This window comes from Megascapheus bottae, chromosome 20 (genome assembly GCF_031878675.1).
Source record: "Megascapheus bottae isolate mThoBot1 chromosome 20, mThoBot2.hap1, whole genome shotgun sequence".
In the NCBI taxonomy this organism is placed as follows: Eukaryota; Metazoa; Chordata; class Mammalia; order Rodentia; family Geomyidae; genus Megascapheus; species Megascapheus bottae.
The window spans coordinates 27668923-27685009 of record NC_143528.1 but is presented as its reverse complement, the minus strand read 5'-3'; the positions used below and the strand labels follow the sequence as shown (position 1 = coordinate 27685009).

The 16087-nt window shown below is 38.4% G+C and overlaps 1 protein-coding gene across 1 annotated transcript in view; it reads left to right on the top strand.

Annotated features, from left to right (window-relative positions):
• Positions 1–4734, top strand: part of Galntl6 (polypeptide N-acetylgalactosaminyltransferase like 6) — a 780159-nt gene extending 775425 nt beyond the window's left edge. Inside the window, exon 13 of the mRNA XM_090354193.1 lies at positions 2976–4734. Within this exon, the coding sequence (XP_090210319.1) occupies positions 2976–3143 (168 nt within the window). The 3' untranslated portion in view covers positions 3144–4734. The remainder of the gene's footprint in view (positions 1–2975) is intronic.
• Positions 4735–16087: the final 11353 nt, after the last annotated feature.

Below are 16087 nucleotides of genomic sequence, written 5' to 3'. Positions count from 1 at the left end.
GGCGAAACAAGAGATATATTCAAATGATAATTAATTACTTGATCAAGTGACTTAATTTCAGTCAGGAAACATTTCAGTAAAGACAGGAATGCAAAGTCTCAGTAGAAGAAACATAAAACTTTGTGCCCCCAAGGTAAAAAAAAAAAAATGGATACTCTAGGGAATGTACTGAGAACATTTCCAGAGGCTTTCATTCTAGGGCCTTCCAGATACTCTACAGACAAGAGTGAGCAGAGCTCAGGCTACAAGAAGAAGATAATCAATCTATTCCTCTACTGGATATTGTAGATGGTCTTTAGTTTGACACCATATCATTTGTCTCTGTCCTTGGTGAACTTTGGAATAAAGCATTCATTCAGTTTTACAGTTAGGAGAGAATACCAAGTTTTATCTAATCCACCCTTCATTTAAAATACTGATAAAGCTTCTCAGATATAGACAGATAGGGAGATTTCAATATTTTAACTTTGATGAGTACATCAAGTAACATGTGCAGAAAACCTGTTCTGAATGATTGAGGGTGTAATCAATTTGCATTGCTGGCCTGGTTGTGCCTACAGCATACGTATTTGAATGGCCATGTGTTATTTGTTAGAGCATGCGTTCTCATTGGGATCTGAGGAAACAGTATCACCTGACACAGGTAGGTAAGAGTTTCTCAGAGTCTTTCTTTGGGGGCAGATCAGGTGGAATTAATGAAACAGGATATTAAAGAGGGAGAGGGAGAGAAGAGAGAGAGAGAGAGAGAGAGAGAGAGAGAGAGAGAGAGAGAGAGAGAGAGAGAGAGAGAGAGAGAGAGAGAGAGAGAGAGAGAGAGGATCTCAGGTGTTCTCTTAGTATAAGGAAAGCAAAATCCATAATAAATACTAGAAAATTTGCCTTTTTAAGAGAGCAGAAAAGTCTGAGTATGATAGTGCAAATCAGTAATCCCTGTATGTAGATTCTGGAGCAGGAGGATCGCTAGGTCAAGGCCAGCCTAAGCTAAATACAACCTGTCCCAAACACACACACACATACACACACACACACACACACACACACACACACACACACACACACATGCATGCATGCACTGGAGTAAGAGAGCAAAGAGCAAGAGCAGGGAGAAAGAGCAGAAGAGTGAACCTTTGTATGAAGCACAGATCTTTGCTTACATGAAAAATAGAAAAATGCAAACTGACTTGGAACATATTGCCTTTCTCCTTCCTTCTTCCTTTCCTTCATGCAAGGAACTACTTGCACTAACTTTGCAAACATCCGGATTCTACAAGGACATTAAATATTGGTTTAAATATGGAGTCTTAAAAATCCCGGAACAACTCAGAAATGTTTACCAAGGGTGGCTGAGATTAACTGTAAACCCATTTTAAGTTCAGCATTCCTCACTGACGGGGAAAAGAACAAAAACTTATAAACACTTCCTAAGCTAAATAATAAAATATCACCTGGACCCAAATTTTAAGCAGGGGTTTAGGGATGATTTCTCATATTCTAGGCACTTTATTTTTTTAAAAAAATCACAAATGCCATAGAGATAAACATTGAATAGGAGGTAAGGAAAGACTTTTTTCATTTGGCATTATCTTCTTTTCCTATACGCATAATAAAAAGAGGGTGTGTGCCCACTAAACAGGACCTGTTCAAATAAGGAGCTTGCTCAGTCCTTAAACTTTATGACTACGAGTGAGTGCCTTTCATTCACTCAGCTTTTAACTGTCTCCAGTGCTGTTTTGTTTTTTAAGTGATTAGTGCCTCCTCCACTTTAAGAAAACCATGAGTGCCAAGTACCAGTGGCTCACAACTGTAATCTTAGCTGCTCAGGAAACTGAGATCTAAGAGTTGCAGTTCAAAGCCAACCCCAATCAGGAAAGTATATGAGACTCTTCTGTCTAATTAACTACCAGAAAACCAAAAGTGGAGCTGTGGCTCAAAGTGGTAGAGTGCTAGCCTTCAGTAAAAGAAAAAAAAATCAAAAACAAAATCTCAGGGACTGAATCCAGGTTCTGAGTTCAAGTCCCACAACTGACAGAAAGGAAGAAAGGAAGGAAAGAAGAACTATACCACTGGACCACCTCTGATGTCAGTAAAGGAACTGACACATTTGAAAACAAATTTGGCTTTGTATTTTCAGCTATTAACTGAGTATCCCATTCTCATTCCTCCATTCATCTTCTAAAGAGAAAAATTGAGCACCTAGCACTTGAGTTTCTATTAGTCTTTACCAATGCAGGGTGTGTGTGTGTGTGTGTGCATGTGTGTGTATGTGTTGTGTGTGTATGTGTGTGTATGCAAGTAAGCATGTACATATGTGCAACGTTGTGTACTTGTGTGTTCACATGCTTGTATATGTACATGAATGTGTGTGGTTAATATTTACTATGCATTAAATTCCAGCTTTTACACATGTGTTTCATGTTTCTCTCCAAACAGATTATTAACTATTTGACAAGCAACCTCAATATTTTTCCTCAAAATCCAAACATGTAGAAAAATGCTGATCAGGGAACAGGAAATTCATGTACTTATTTTTTTATATATAAAATGAAAGAGTGCATATGGTTTTTCTTGAGAGCACTGGAACTTGAACTCAGGGCCTTGAGTTCATTCACTGACTACTACCCAAACCATGACTCCAGTCTGACATTGGTCTGGTTTGAGGGTGGAGGGTGGAGTTTCTTGGACTTTTCTGCCAGGTCTGACTTCAAACTGTGATCCTCTGGACCCCTAGCTTCCTGAATAGCTAGACTTACAAGAATGATCCACAGGTACCAGCTTAAATGAACGTTTGTCTCTACTCCAAACTTTCTCTTCGAGCTTTAATGGATCCAACAGACACATGAGCAACTTTTCCCCTGTTGACTGACCCATCATCTGTTCTTCAGTTTGGGAGCTGATCTGATCTCTTTAATACTCTTTTGTGTATTTTGGATTCTCACCATTCCCCATGTACTATGTCAATCTTTTCTCTCCTCTAGGACAGAACCTTACTTCATCTTGTGAGCAACAGCTGCATGGATTGCAACCCTGCAGAGAAGAAGATTTTCATGGCCCCCTGTGATCCCCTCTCTGAGACTCAGCAGTGGGTTTTTGAACACATCAACAGGACTGTTTTAGAAAATTTTAGCTCCCATGCCAGCTCCTAGAAAGGAAGGAAAAAAAGGAAGGGAGTGATTGCCTGCAGATGATGAACTGTATTTTAGCCAGCATCTGGGTCGAAGGAGTCAGGAATAACATTTCCGAGATCCAGGAAGCCAGGTTTAAAGATGTGTAAATGCCATGTCAAAGGAGGTTGTCCGGAAGAACTTTCTGCTTCTGAAGAGCTTGTCTGAGAACCTCACCAGCTGCTTCTGAGAACTCCGAGACTAGCAGTTTCCCTTGCTGGCCAAGGGTGAAGATTATTTAGGGACTTTTCAAAGCCACTGCTGAGTTAATCAATCCTAGCATTTCTCAGGTCAAATCCTGCAGTAGTGAGTAGCTATGAATGGATCCTATTAACTGGGTGGGAGGGGGGCGGAAATAGGATGCATGATTGCTCTGACAACCTGAGGATCCCCACAGGTTTAGAACTAGCCACACTTCAAGGGGTGAGCTGTACTTTTGGTGCCATTCTCTGACTAAGAATGGGTTAAGCCGGTTTAACCCTTAAAAGTGCTGCAGATGATTTTAGAGTGCTCATACCATTCTGTTTTGTTTAATTTTTCTGAAACGGTGCGATAATCTTAAGACTTCACTCCATAATGAAAGGGATTTTCATTCTCATACTGACATCACCATTTTCCTTTTAAAGCAGAAGATGCTGGTTCATGAAAGCCCATGTGCCATACATCAGCTGATGTTCTAATTCAGCTTCCTCATAGGAATCTCACTAACAATGACAAATGAAAACTATGCTACCCAGTTACTCCAAAGAAGATTGCACAGAAACAGCAAAATATCGTTAAAAAAAAAAGATGCAGCAAAGAGATTTCCCTGGAAAATCTATTTTTAATTTTCTATTCTTTTTAGAATTTTACAAGTCAGATGTTGGCTGTCTAATGACAATTTTTATTAAGGAGGGCAATGGAGTGAGATGGTGCAATTTGCTTAGGAGATTGTTAAACTGAAAATAAATCTTCACTGCAAGTAACAGTGTGACAATGGCTGGTTCACTTCCATTCTATTTAGTTGGTGCCAGCCAGGGGGTATTTTGTTGTTGTTATTGCTGTCATTGCTTTTTTGTTCAATGATTTGTTTGGAAATTATTTTTGTTTGATTTTCTTTTTTAAAATCTACAATATTAATGATATTGTTTTATTTGGAAGTCCATAAAAGGAATTCTCAATAAATTGCTTCTGGCACCATTTTCTGTTAATGAGTAAAGAAAGGAATAATTCAAAAACAAAATAGAGGAACTAAAAGCATGGCATAAGTGGTACAGTACCAATTGTGAATGGAAAAAGCCCAGTAAAGTGCTGAGTTTTAGCTCCAGTACTAGCCCAAAATTTTTAAAGAAAAAAAACTTTAAAGGACAAAAATTTAATAATGGCGTGTTGGAGAAAAATGAATCTCTACAGGATAAAATCATGTTTATTATACCTTTCTCCAAGTTTTTCTGGTATAAGAACACTGTTACTTTGCATTTATTGTTTTTCTTCTAAGTTATATATCATCTTGGATTTAGACCACTGAATTGTAAGATTGGCAAGATTCAGTCCCTATTGTTCTTTATTTTTTTTAATAAATAACGAAAAGCCCTGACTGTCGTCCTGTGTTTCGTCTTCTGTCCTGTCATCACACTCTGTTGCCCAAAGCAGTTCTGATTATTCTGTCAATTTCATTTGGAAACTTCAGTCACTAAGTGCCCATAAACATAGTCTTTCTTCATCCTCAGAAACTTGAAGACAGGAAACTTCTTCTTACAAGCATTCATAATTTTGTCCTACCCTTGAAACCTAATCAAAATGTCCAGTTAAAATGCTCAGCTCATAGTTGAGGAAGAGTAATTTCATTATCTTTACTGATTTTTTCCCAAACATTCTTTTGAAGAGCTGTTCTTTTTAAACTAATTGCCACAGAGATACCTTGTATGGGTCAAGAGATCTTGAGGCTTTCAAGGTGCATAGTGGAGAAAAATCAATAGGGTGAAATTAACCTGTGTGTTGAACATTTCTAAAGGGTGTGTGAAGATTTAGCTCAAGTGTTCAGAGAGCACTCTGGCTGTAGAATTAGATGAGCCTATAAAAATTCACATCAGGTCATTAAACAGTTGACTGCTATGTACAGTGGTACCAAAGAGACAACCCTAGGTCTATACCCTTGAAGCCTAGAATTGCAACAACCTCCTGGGATGCTATGATTGTGGATAACTAGCCACCTACTGTGTTTGGAGGGAGGAGGGAGGAGTTGGAATATTGTATCATTTTAATGTGCCACACACATTAATAAACCAGTATTGGCCCCAGGCACTGGGTGGTTCACGGTTGTAATCTTAGCTACTCAAGAGGTTGCAATCTGAGAATCGCAGTTCAAAGCCAGTCAGGACAGAAAAGTCTGTGGAACTCTTATCTCCAATTAACCACCAGGCAACCGGAAGTGGTGCTGAGGGAGGGCCAAAGTGGGAGGGCCAAAGTGGGAGGGCAGAAGAAGCTTTGTGGGAGGGCCTAAGTGGGAGGGCACTAACTGAACAGAAAGAGCTCAGAGACAGTTCCAGGTCCAGGGTTCAAGCCCTATGACTGACAAAAAAATAAATAAGCAAATAAACCAATATTGGTTTCCCAAACAAAAGAAATGCAATGAAAGAAATTAAATTATTTTTCAAAATTGAGAGGAGGCTTCAGCTATTTGATCCAAAATTTAAATTTTATATTCTGAAGTAATCAGAACACAAATTTTATGTTCTAAAGTGCCAGGGAAGGTCATCAAGATTCTGCCTGCTTGATATACCACTTGTACCATTCTGAAAGAGATAAAATGCCATATGTTTCCATATATAATTGGCAAAAAAATTTAAAATGAACTGAGCCATCCACAGAAAGATTCTCATTCATGACAATAAATACTCTTGAATTTTAACAGCAGAGTACTTACTCTTTTATCAAATTAGGAGGGAAAATAGCATAAAGTAAATAATCTCCATAACAAAAACAGTTCTGTCAGAAGTTAGAAAATAATTTTTAATATACCTTTTATCAATTTGTGAAGAAAAGACTGCTATTAAAAGAAAGTTATGAACCCATTATAGGATTTTTATTCCCAAGGCTAGATTAGTATGGTCTCATAATTGCTTTTAAATGTATTCACTATATCACATGGCTCAGTAAATAATGCAAATTTCAGGATTGCTTTGTGATTTGATGACATAAAACTATATAACAGAGGAATAACATAATGAAAATGGACTGATAGTCACTGAGAGAAAAAAAAGTTAAGCCCATTCTTTTCAAGTTTCTTGATACATATAAAGCCAATATCCTCATCTGAGCCGATTTCCTTTACTGGCAATTATATGTTTTAAAAGAAGATACTTGTCAAAATATAAGTACATATTTTATACTTCTTGCATTCATAGGAAGAACTAGTTGGTTGTTTGCTTTGCAGAGGACTGAAGTCAGTACCTGAAGCATGCTAAGCAAGTACTGTGTCATTGATCCACGTCCCCAGTCCTGTCATCAAGAGCTAGCAAATAGCCAAAAGGAATCTTTTATTTGAAGGATCAGCACCCCAAAGGGTATGATATACCCATAAAAAAAAGTTTGTGACCTCTGTCCTGGAAAAAGAAGAAAGCTATGCTTTATTTTTTATCAGAAATCAAAGACCTTCTAAAAATATAAATCATGCACACTGATTTATACCTAAGAACTTGCTTAATGAAATCTCTTTAGGCTTTGATTCTGATAAGAGTATAAGACTATAATACAGCATCTGGAGAGCTGCTGGAGATAAGCTGGAAATAAGGTACCTTACTATAAATCATAAAAGTGAATATCTCAAAGAGAAATTATTTTCAGGAAGTAAAAGCACAGGTGTGTGTGTGTGTGTGTGTGTGTGTGTGTGTGTATGTGTGTGTGTGTGTAGCTCTCCTCAGCCACCTCACAAAGTTCCAACCACAGCATCATCATTCTCAAATGACACCCCTAACTGTAATTACTCTCCATGTGTGAAACGGTCACTGAGAACACTGAAGCGTGACAAGTAGCCAAGTCCTTCCCACACCACCGGCCTTGCAAGATTGCTCTTTGATTTATGTCCATGGCTTTGCTTGCAGAACTGGGGAACTGCTTGCAACTCTATTTGGTAGACTTGACATTGGCCTGAAGCTTTTTTTTTTTCACAGTCACTCATCTCTCTTCAGTTGACATTCACAGACGGGTTGTCTGGTGCTGCATCTTCTCAGAGATAACAGCTCAGGCAGGTGATTGATACTTTACTGTAGAGAAACCTGGCAATATTTCTTTCTTGCATCCCTCCTTGCCTAAGTTTGCCCTGTTCTGAGCATGGCTCAATTGCTTAGGGAAGTTTCCAGAATCCACCACGCTCACATTTACTCAGTGCACGAGGGAAATGACTGACCCAGTACAGGACAGCTAGCCACACTCCAGAATCTTCTCATTTATGAATTGATTCTGACATCACTAGCTTTGTGAGTGTATGGATGGTAGGTGCTGTGCATAAATATGTAGCAAATGTCCTCACAAGAAATGGTCCTTGTTTATGCCTGGCATTCTGCATTATTATTCATTGTGTCCCCTTTGGCTCTTAAAAGCGTCCTCATTTTCAGAGCAAATTATATGAGTCCATAATGCATAATCCATTTCGCTTGTGAACTTTACAATCTGAGAAGGTGTGATGACAGCTATCTTAGTGATGTCTAACATGTTCACATCGTGCTTCTTAAGTTGCTCAAAGGAAGTTGTGCTTCCGGGAGTTCTTATACCCGCAAAATCCCTTTTGTCGAGTTAAGACTATCCAAATTCAGAATTTTTTCATGTTTTAAAAAATGTACTTGAGGGCCAGCGTAGAGTGCTTGTCTAGCATGCCCAAAGACCTGGGTTCAGTTCCACGGTATCATATACATAGAACAAGCTGAACGCAGTGCTGTAGCTCAAGTGGTAGAGCTCTAGGCTTGAGGAAGCCCAAAGGCAGTGCTCAGGCCCTGAGTTCAAAGCCAGGACTGCCAAAAAAACTGTACTTGAATTCAACTAAGTTACATTAACTTTCTAATATATAAACCATAGATCTCCAGCATCAACTAACAGCCACATTATTAATTATAAATATCGTTGTGTGTATATATTCTATTTCACAATTGCTTTTCAAAGCAATTTTATGTTTATGATTTTATTCTGTCTTATGACTACCTAAAGATATTGGTAATACCATTATAAAGAAATTGAAAGGTTCAGCATCACTGGCCTTGGAAAGTTAAAGTAATATGGAAAGCTAGCAGAGTTCAATTTCGGATACTTGGTGATCCTCCATTTTCCGTGAAATGTATGGACCTCAAACACTATGAGGTCATTTATCCACAATGAAACCTAATATGAAGTCTCTTGAGTTACTTTCAACAGTATGATCATCTCGTCATCTGAGACTTTTGTTTTTCACTTCCTCAATAGGTCTTGTTCTTCTCTGAACTTACGTGTTTTTGTTGGTTCCCTACAAGCTTATTTAAGTAAGAACACCAAACGGAATCCAGGATTAATCCTTCTTAATGAGCTTTCCAGAGTCCTTTTAGGAAAAGAAGTGATCAACTAAAGCTATTTGTATAGCTGCAGATGTTAATACATCCAAAAGCAAATCCCGCCTACTTGGTGATGATTAGTAATGAGTTCAGTCCCCAGAGAGAGGAAAGCAGCCACTAAGCAAAGAATTTGCATTTGCTTTGCAATAAGGCTACAAATTGGCCTTCTTTCAATATTCTTCTTTCTGTAAAGTTCTGCCATGTGCAACCCTTGCACATTTGAAACTCCATATGTATTAAAAAGAAAACACACACACCTATTAAAAAGAAAACACACACACACACACACACACACACACACACACATACACACCATATGAATGGAAAACCTCTGGCGGTTTTTCTCTGCCGGAAGTAGTGGTTAACCATCCAGATTACCAGATAGCTATCTGTTCACACTTCGAAGCAACATAACATAAACTAAGTGCATAGGGGTGATTCTCCAAGATGAAGGAGCAGGAAAAGAAAATGTTTGATGGTCGTCTAGCTATCTGTTTTTCAGACAGCATTCCCTTGCTGTGCCACCACTGGCAAGCGGACACTCTGGGATTCCTTTCATAATGACAGAAATCTCCATTATGAGGACTCTTCCCCTAAAAGTCTACATTCTAACGCAAGTTCCTTGGAGGATGAGAAGTTCAGCATACAAATTGAAGAAAATACAAACACTGAGACCATAGCAGTATGTTGTACCCCAAATCTACTTAATCAGAACTTCTGCATCAGACTGCAAATATTGTGTCAGATAATTCCATACACAAAGAGATAATAACCTAGCTCTTAATTTTTACCACCAGGAAGCCCAGGTTAACTCACTGACAAGATTTTCTCTCTCACAAATGTAGATTTCAGATAACAAGTTAGTTGTAATCCAAAGCTAAGTTTCTTTTGAGAGAAAGATGTCCAAACATTTTATTTCAAAACTCCAAGCTTTTTCTAGGTCAATGGTTATGAAATTTCAGGAGTTGTGTGAACATACACACTTCTGAGCTACACAGCTATGATCTTTTGATTGTTTCCATCTAGGATAGGGCCCAGGAATTGGAATTTCAAACAAAATTTCAAAGTGGCACAGTTACTAATTGTCTGGGGCCCACATTTTGAAGGCTATTGGTTGGAGCAAGTAGCCTCACTATTCTAAATATATCATTTTAAAGGTGATTTGATTAATGTTGACTATGTTTAAACAGACTGGATTCTATGCAAATGGCATTTATAGGAAATGAGACTGAAAACTGGAGGAGGGTAGCTTATCCCAATCAGCATTTATAGTCAGAAGGAATCTTGTCATAAAACTGATTTAAAGAAGGATTGAAGCGCTAGAGAGCAAGAATAGGCAATATTATGGTATCACTTAAATTTATCAATAAAAGCAGGTCAAGACCTCTACCTTAAATGCCTGTCTGGCATTGAACATCACATTAATAATCCTATTTATTTACTTTTTTGTTACTTGAACTCATCCTTTCTGCTCAAGACTAGCACTCCACCACTCTGAACCACTGCTCTACTTACTGTTTTTGAATGATTAATTGGAGAAAAGAGTTTCGAAGACTTTCCCGCCCCAGCTGGCTTTGAACTGCAATCCTCAGATGTCAGACTCCTGAGTAGCTAGGAGTAGTAGTAAGGCACAAGCACCCAGCTAATTTAATTATTTTTGTCATTCCTCTGAACTGTCAGTGAACTTCACCCTACAAAAGACCAGCATAAAAAATCAAAATAAATATAGCCTGTTGAAATATTTATTCAACATTGTTTTCTAGTACATTAGCCCTTCTACTCCAGCCATACTGTGCTCAAGTTCTGCGTTGAGGAACAAAATGTTCATTTTCAGTAGCGAATGTCTTCATGTATTAATATTACTGAATTGTGACTTTCACATCTTTGAAAAAATGCTGAGGATCAACTAAATAGTCTGATCCTAGAAGGACAAAGAAAAACTTAGAATTTCTATGGTGTTAGAACTGTAGTTCTCTAATTTGTAAACTTTTCATTGGAAATAAATACTGAGTTATTTTTTGAAGTCTAGTTCTATCACATCCTCATCTTCAAAATAAATGCTAATTAAATTTTTTCAGTTTACTTAAACTTCAGGCTCTGAAGACACACAGAGGAAATTCTCCATATAATCTGCTTAGAAACATTTCCTTTTATTGTTTATTATGCATAAGAAGGAGGTCTAAGAAAAAATATATACGGGAAGTGTTTCAATTTACCAGTTTGCAATACAAATATATGTCTCCACTAAATTGTCATGGAATCATTAATGTGCTTATGTCCTAATAATCCAAACTACATAGATTCAGACTTTGAGGTGAAAAAAAAATGTTCAGCAGACACAAAAACCTGTGTGTGTATCTGGGTGTGTGTCTGTCTGTCTGCCTGTCTATCTTTCTGCCTATCTGTCTTTGAACTCAGGGCTTAGGAACTGTTTCTAAACTTCTTTGGCTCAAGGCTAGCGCTATACCACTTGAGCTATAGTTCTACTTTCTTTTTTGGTGATTAATTAGAGAGAAGAGTCTTATAGACATTCCTGCCTGGGCTGGCTTAAAACCATGATCCTCAGATCTCAGCCTCCTAAGTAGCCAGGTTATAGGCATAAGCCACTGGCACCTGGCCAGATATGAAACCTTTCACAGCCAAAATCTAAACACAGGGATGTGAGATAATGACAAAATGTATTATACTTACAAACTGATTTATTGAATGGTAATTCATTTTTACAGCTACTTAGAGATAATAAAAATAAATAGTTAAAATTCTGGACTGGGAGTGTGGCCTAGAGGTAGAGTGCATGCCTAGCATGCACGAAGACCGGGGTTTCGATTCCTTAGTGCCACATACACAGAAAAGGCTTGAAGTGGTGCTATGGCTCAAGTAGTAGAGCTCTAGCCTCGAGAAAACCCAAGACCAGTGCTCAGGCCCTGAGTTCAAGCCCCAGGTCTGGCAAAAGAAAATCTGAACACTACATTTCAACTAAAAAATAAATAAATGTGGGTGATCCAGACTTTCAATTTTTGTTAAAGGTAGAAAGACACCCTCAAATGGGGGCATTCTTCAACATCCCCATTTTCATAAATAATTCATGGGGAAGTAGGCAATTCTGTGGCCAACAGGAGGAGGGGATGGGAAAAATAAAAAGAAGAAGCATGCTTCCTTTTCATTAAGGCATTTTTTAACATTCTAGACCACAGAAACAGGAGGAAGAGTGGGAGTAACTGCAATGTCAAAGAAACAAGCTCACAAAAGAAATACTGCCCTTGGAGCAAGAAGGCACTTCTCAATAATGTCCACTGGCTAACTAGTGGTGAGGGTCGGGGTTTACAAAGAATAGGCGAAGAATCAGCTGCTCACATGTATAAAGTAAAACCAACTCTGGGACCACTCATCTGGATGATAATTACCGCTGCTTGACAAAGGAAATGGAATTGAGGTTCTTTTATTGTGAACAATAAAAGCCAGAAAAAAGCTAATGACCTCATTTCTATATTCTTCACACATCACAGTTGGCTGGCAGAAAGTCACCTGCAGAGGCGAGGGTTTAAAATGACCAGAGAGAAAAACTAGGAGGAAAAGGGAGCTGCAGCTTTAATGGCAGCTCCTAAAGTTGCTGATGGATACCTGGGGCAGGGGGCTCACATATGTAATCCTAGCTACCCCAAAGGCTGAGATCCTTGGATCACACGTTGAAGCCAGGTCAGACAGGAAAATCCATGAGAGTCTTATCTCTAATTAATCACCAAAAAGCTGCAAGAAGACCTGTGATTTGAATACTATGAGAACTAAGGTGCTGATGGCTCATTCCTGTAATCCTAGCTACTCAAGAGGTTGAGATCTGAGATTGTGGTTCAAAGCCAGCCAGGGCAGGAAAGTCTATAAGACATTTTTTTCTCCAATTAACCACCAGAAAACCAGAAGTGGTGCTACAGTCCAAGTGGTAAAGTGCTAGCCTTGAGTAAAAGAACTCAGGGTTACAGCTAAGACCCTGAGTTCAAGCTCCATAAGCAGCACAACAAAACCTAAAGGGAAGCTTTCAGGTCTTGAGTTCAATTCAAGTACCACTACTTGCATGTAAAAAAATAATACTAATTCTGTTGAAAATCTTGACCGGGAGCCTTGCTGTTCACAGAGCTGCGCCACTGATCAACCTAGCAAGTTCTTTGCATTCATGTTTCTCTTCTCATTTCCTTTTGAATATTCCCTTATTATTTCTGTCAACCCCAAATACATTTCCACCAAGCAAGTTAGAACCTCCAAGGAGGGAAATTCCTTTGGAGACCTGAGGAAGCTGGTGGATTTTACAGCAAAATCTCAATCCTCCCTTGTACATTGGACATCTTGCCTCTTCTGGGATGAAGTATTTGAGGCAGTTCCAGCAATTGTTTTTCTCTAAGGATTCAATATTCTCTCTAAATAAATGCTAGTATCAACAAGAGTGAGGCTTTGCATTAGACCAAAGGGTGCAAAAAGGTGTCAGGGGTTATGTCTAGATAATATGTTAAAAAAACAAATTATTTGTTGAGTGTGATAACGCATGGCAGTGAGTCCAGCTACTTGGGAGGTGGAAATAGGAGGATGGCCTGCCCAAGGCCAGCAAAATGGAAGATCTTACCTGGAAAATAAACTTACAAAATAAAAAGCCAAAGGACTAGGGATATGACTCAAATGGGTAGAGCCCTTGTATAGTAAGGCAAGCTGAAGGCCTGGAGGTCATTCCCTGAACAACAGTGAAAAGAAAACAACAACGACAACAACGAACTGTTGCAACTCTTCTTTCCTACTTGAAGTCATTCCCAAACAGAATTCCTGGAATCCCTGCCCCATCCCCCAGGATTGTGGTAATGATGAAATCTGATAATGAGTACAAAATTGCTTTGTACCTTGCAAACCAATATGGAAGTGAACTCTGGTAGTATCTCATGAAAGTCTGTCCTCTCTACTTGTTTTCAATCTAGCTAAGTAATGCATACTTTATTGTGTAATCCAATATGGTTTCAGAGTGAAATGTGCTATTTATAAATGAGGTAGGACAAAAAAAATCACAGATGACAACTGTGTTGTGTGTTGTAAACACACAACAACCCTCCAGTGTCAGAAAATGAGTGGCCACACAAGAGATAGAGATTTCCTCAAGGCATATTACTCATGTACAAAAGGTCTGCTGGGCTTTTATCCTGATTCTTGGTGGGAGTGGGTGAGTGGGGACAGGATCATTGTCCCTTCTAGGAATCAGGCTCATATTTTCTTTAGAATTGGTTTCCAGACTACTGGGTAATACATGGAAATTAGAAAGCACTCTTTTTTTTTTTTTTTTTTTGGTCAGTCATGGGGCTTGAAATCTGGGCCTGGACATTGTCCCTGAGTTCTTAAGCTCAAGGTTACTGCCCTACCCCTTGAGCCACAGCACAACTCCTGGTTTTCTAGTGGTTGATTGGAGATAAGAGTTTCATGGTCTTTAGTGCCTGGACTGGCTTTGAACCTCGATCCTCAGATCTCAGCCTCCTGAGTAGCTAGGATTATAGGCGTGAGCCACCTCACCCAGCTGAGGGAGAGGCTATTCTTTTGGAGATAAAGAACAGTTTTCTGTCACTCAGCTCTGCTGATAGTTACAGTTGGAGGAAGCTGGAAAAGTCAGTGAAAAGTTCCCAGTTAAGAGGAGGAGACGTATCTATTCTTTAACTCCATTGACAAGGGCTCATACCCTGGACATGGCTGGCTGCTCACAAACAACACAGTTAATTGTTTTAATTGAAGTCAAGAAAGAAATAATATCAGGAAAATATCCGTAAAGAGGAGAGACTTATTACAAAATGAAGACATTTTAGTTTGACAGAAAAGATTGCTTTATCCCTCATAGAACCAAGACTAGAGAAAACAGGAAATAGGATCATCTTCTGGGAAACCTTTAACAAATGATTCCTGATCAAATTCAACTATTAAAGTAGAATTTGCAGCATCGGAATTTAGGGTGGACATACTGAGGGAACTTGGATCCAAGCATTTGGATTCTTACTGAGAAGTTCTTTGAAATCAAGGATACAACTATTTTCTTATGTCTAAATTTCAGCATGAAGCCTTATCTGAAATAGAATTTCTCATGTGCTATGTGTTTAAGATATTCAATATCTACAAAATCTAAGCTATTCACTGTTTGAAAATATCCTCTACTCCTCAGATCAGGGGTATTGAAATAACTTTATAATAACCAGCTTAATTTAGACTATATAAAAATACTAATATGGAAGGTTATCTGACAAAGGAAATAATGTCTTGTTTTGATTCTGCAATTATGTGACTTAATTAAAAAGCAAAGATAAATGAAGGTACGGCTTATGGAGAAACTGAACCACTAAATACCTTCCCCAATATTAAAAGAGCTATTTTTATAATCTGCTTTCTAAATATTGCCAATAAAATTATGTTTCACTTGATCAATGAGGATTTGGGCAAGAGCTGATTTCAGGGAACTTAGTAATAAAATAAGACAGTGAAGACAACTTTAGGTTTTTATTGCTAATTTACGTCCATGGGTTTGCCTTACACCAAGGGTAATTCCTCTATCAAAGTATGGTAATAATGCCTGATAGACTTACCTGAGAAATATGCCTTGTGCTCAGAATGTGGGATGAGCTGCATTTGTTCAACTTTTCTGCATCCTGAGACAAATGAAATTGGAGGAAGTCTGTGAGGAAATGAAGCTATTTTCTACAGTTTGTTCCTGACAAGCTAGCTATATTGCCTCCCTAGCAAAAAATAAGGAGACAATGAATCATCTTGTTTATAGCCAAACATACCAAACAAAGCAAAACAAACAAAAAATTATGTGAGGCTCCAACTGCTATTCTATCAATAGATTGCTAGAGACAGAAATCTGGAAGTCTAATATATGTATTTTCCTTTTTGTGCTGGTACTAGACTTGAACTCAGGGCCTCATGCTTTTACTACTTGGCTTTTTGGCTCAACCTCCCCTCCTGGCTTTTTGCTGGTTAATTAGAAGTAAAGTGTCATGGATTTTTCTGCTAGGGTTGACTTTAAATCATAATACTCAGATCTCTGATTCATGAGTAATTAGGATTACTAGTTTTGCCATCAGCTCCTAGTTTAATCTATCTGTCTATCTATCTGTCTGTCTGTCTATCTGTCTGTCTGTCTGTCTATCTATCTATCTATCTATCTATCTATCTATCTATCTATATCTATATGCTTTCAACTGTTTTGTTGTATGTGTGGGTAACAAAATAGTGTCTTCAACATTCCCTGTGAATCAAAGAAAGAAGAAAAAGGAAGGAAGGAAAAGACGGAAGAAAAAGAAAGGGAGGGAGAGAGAGAGGGAGGTAGGGAGGGAGGGAGAGAGGGAGGGAGGGAGG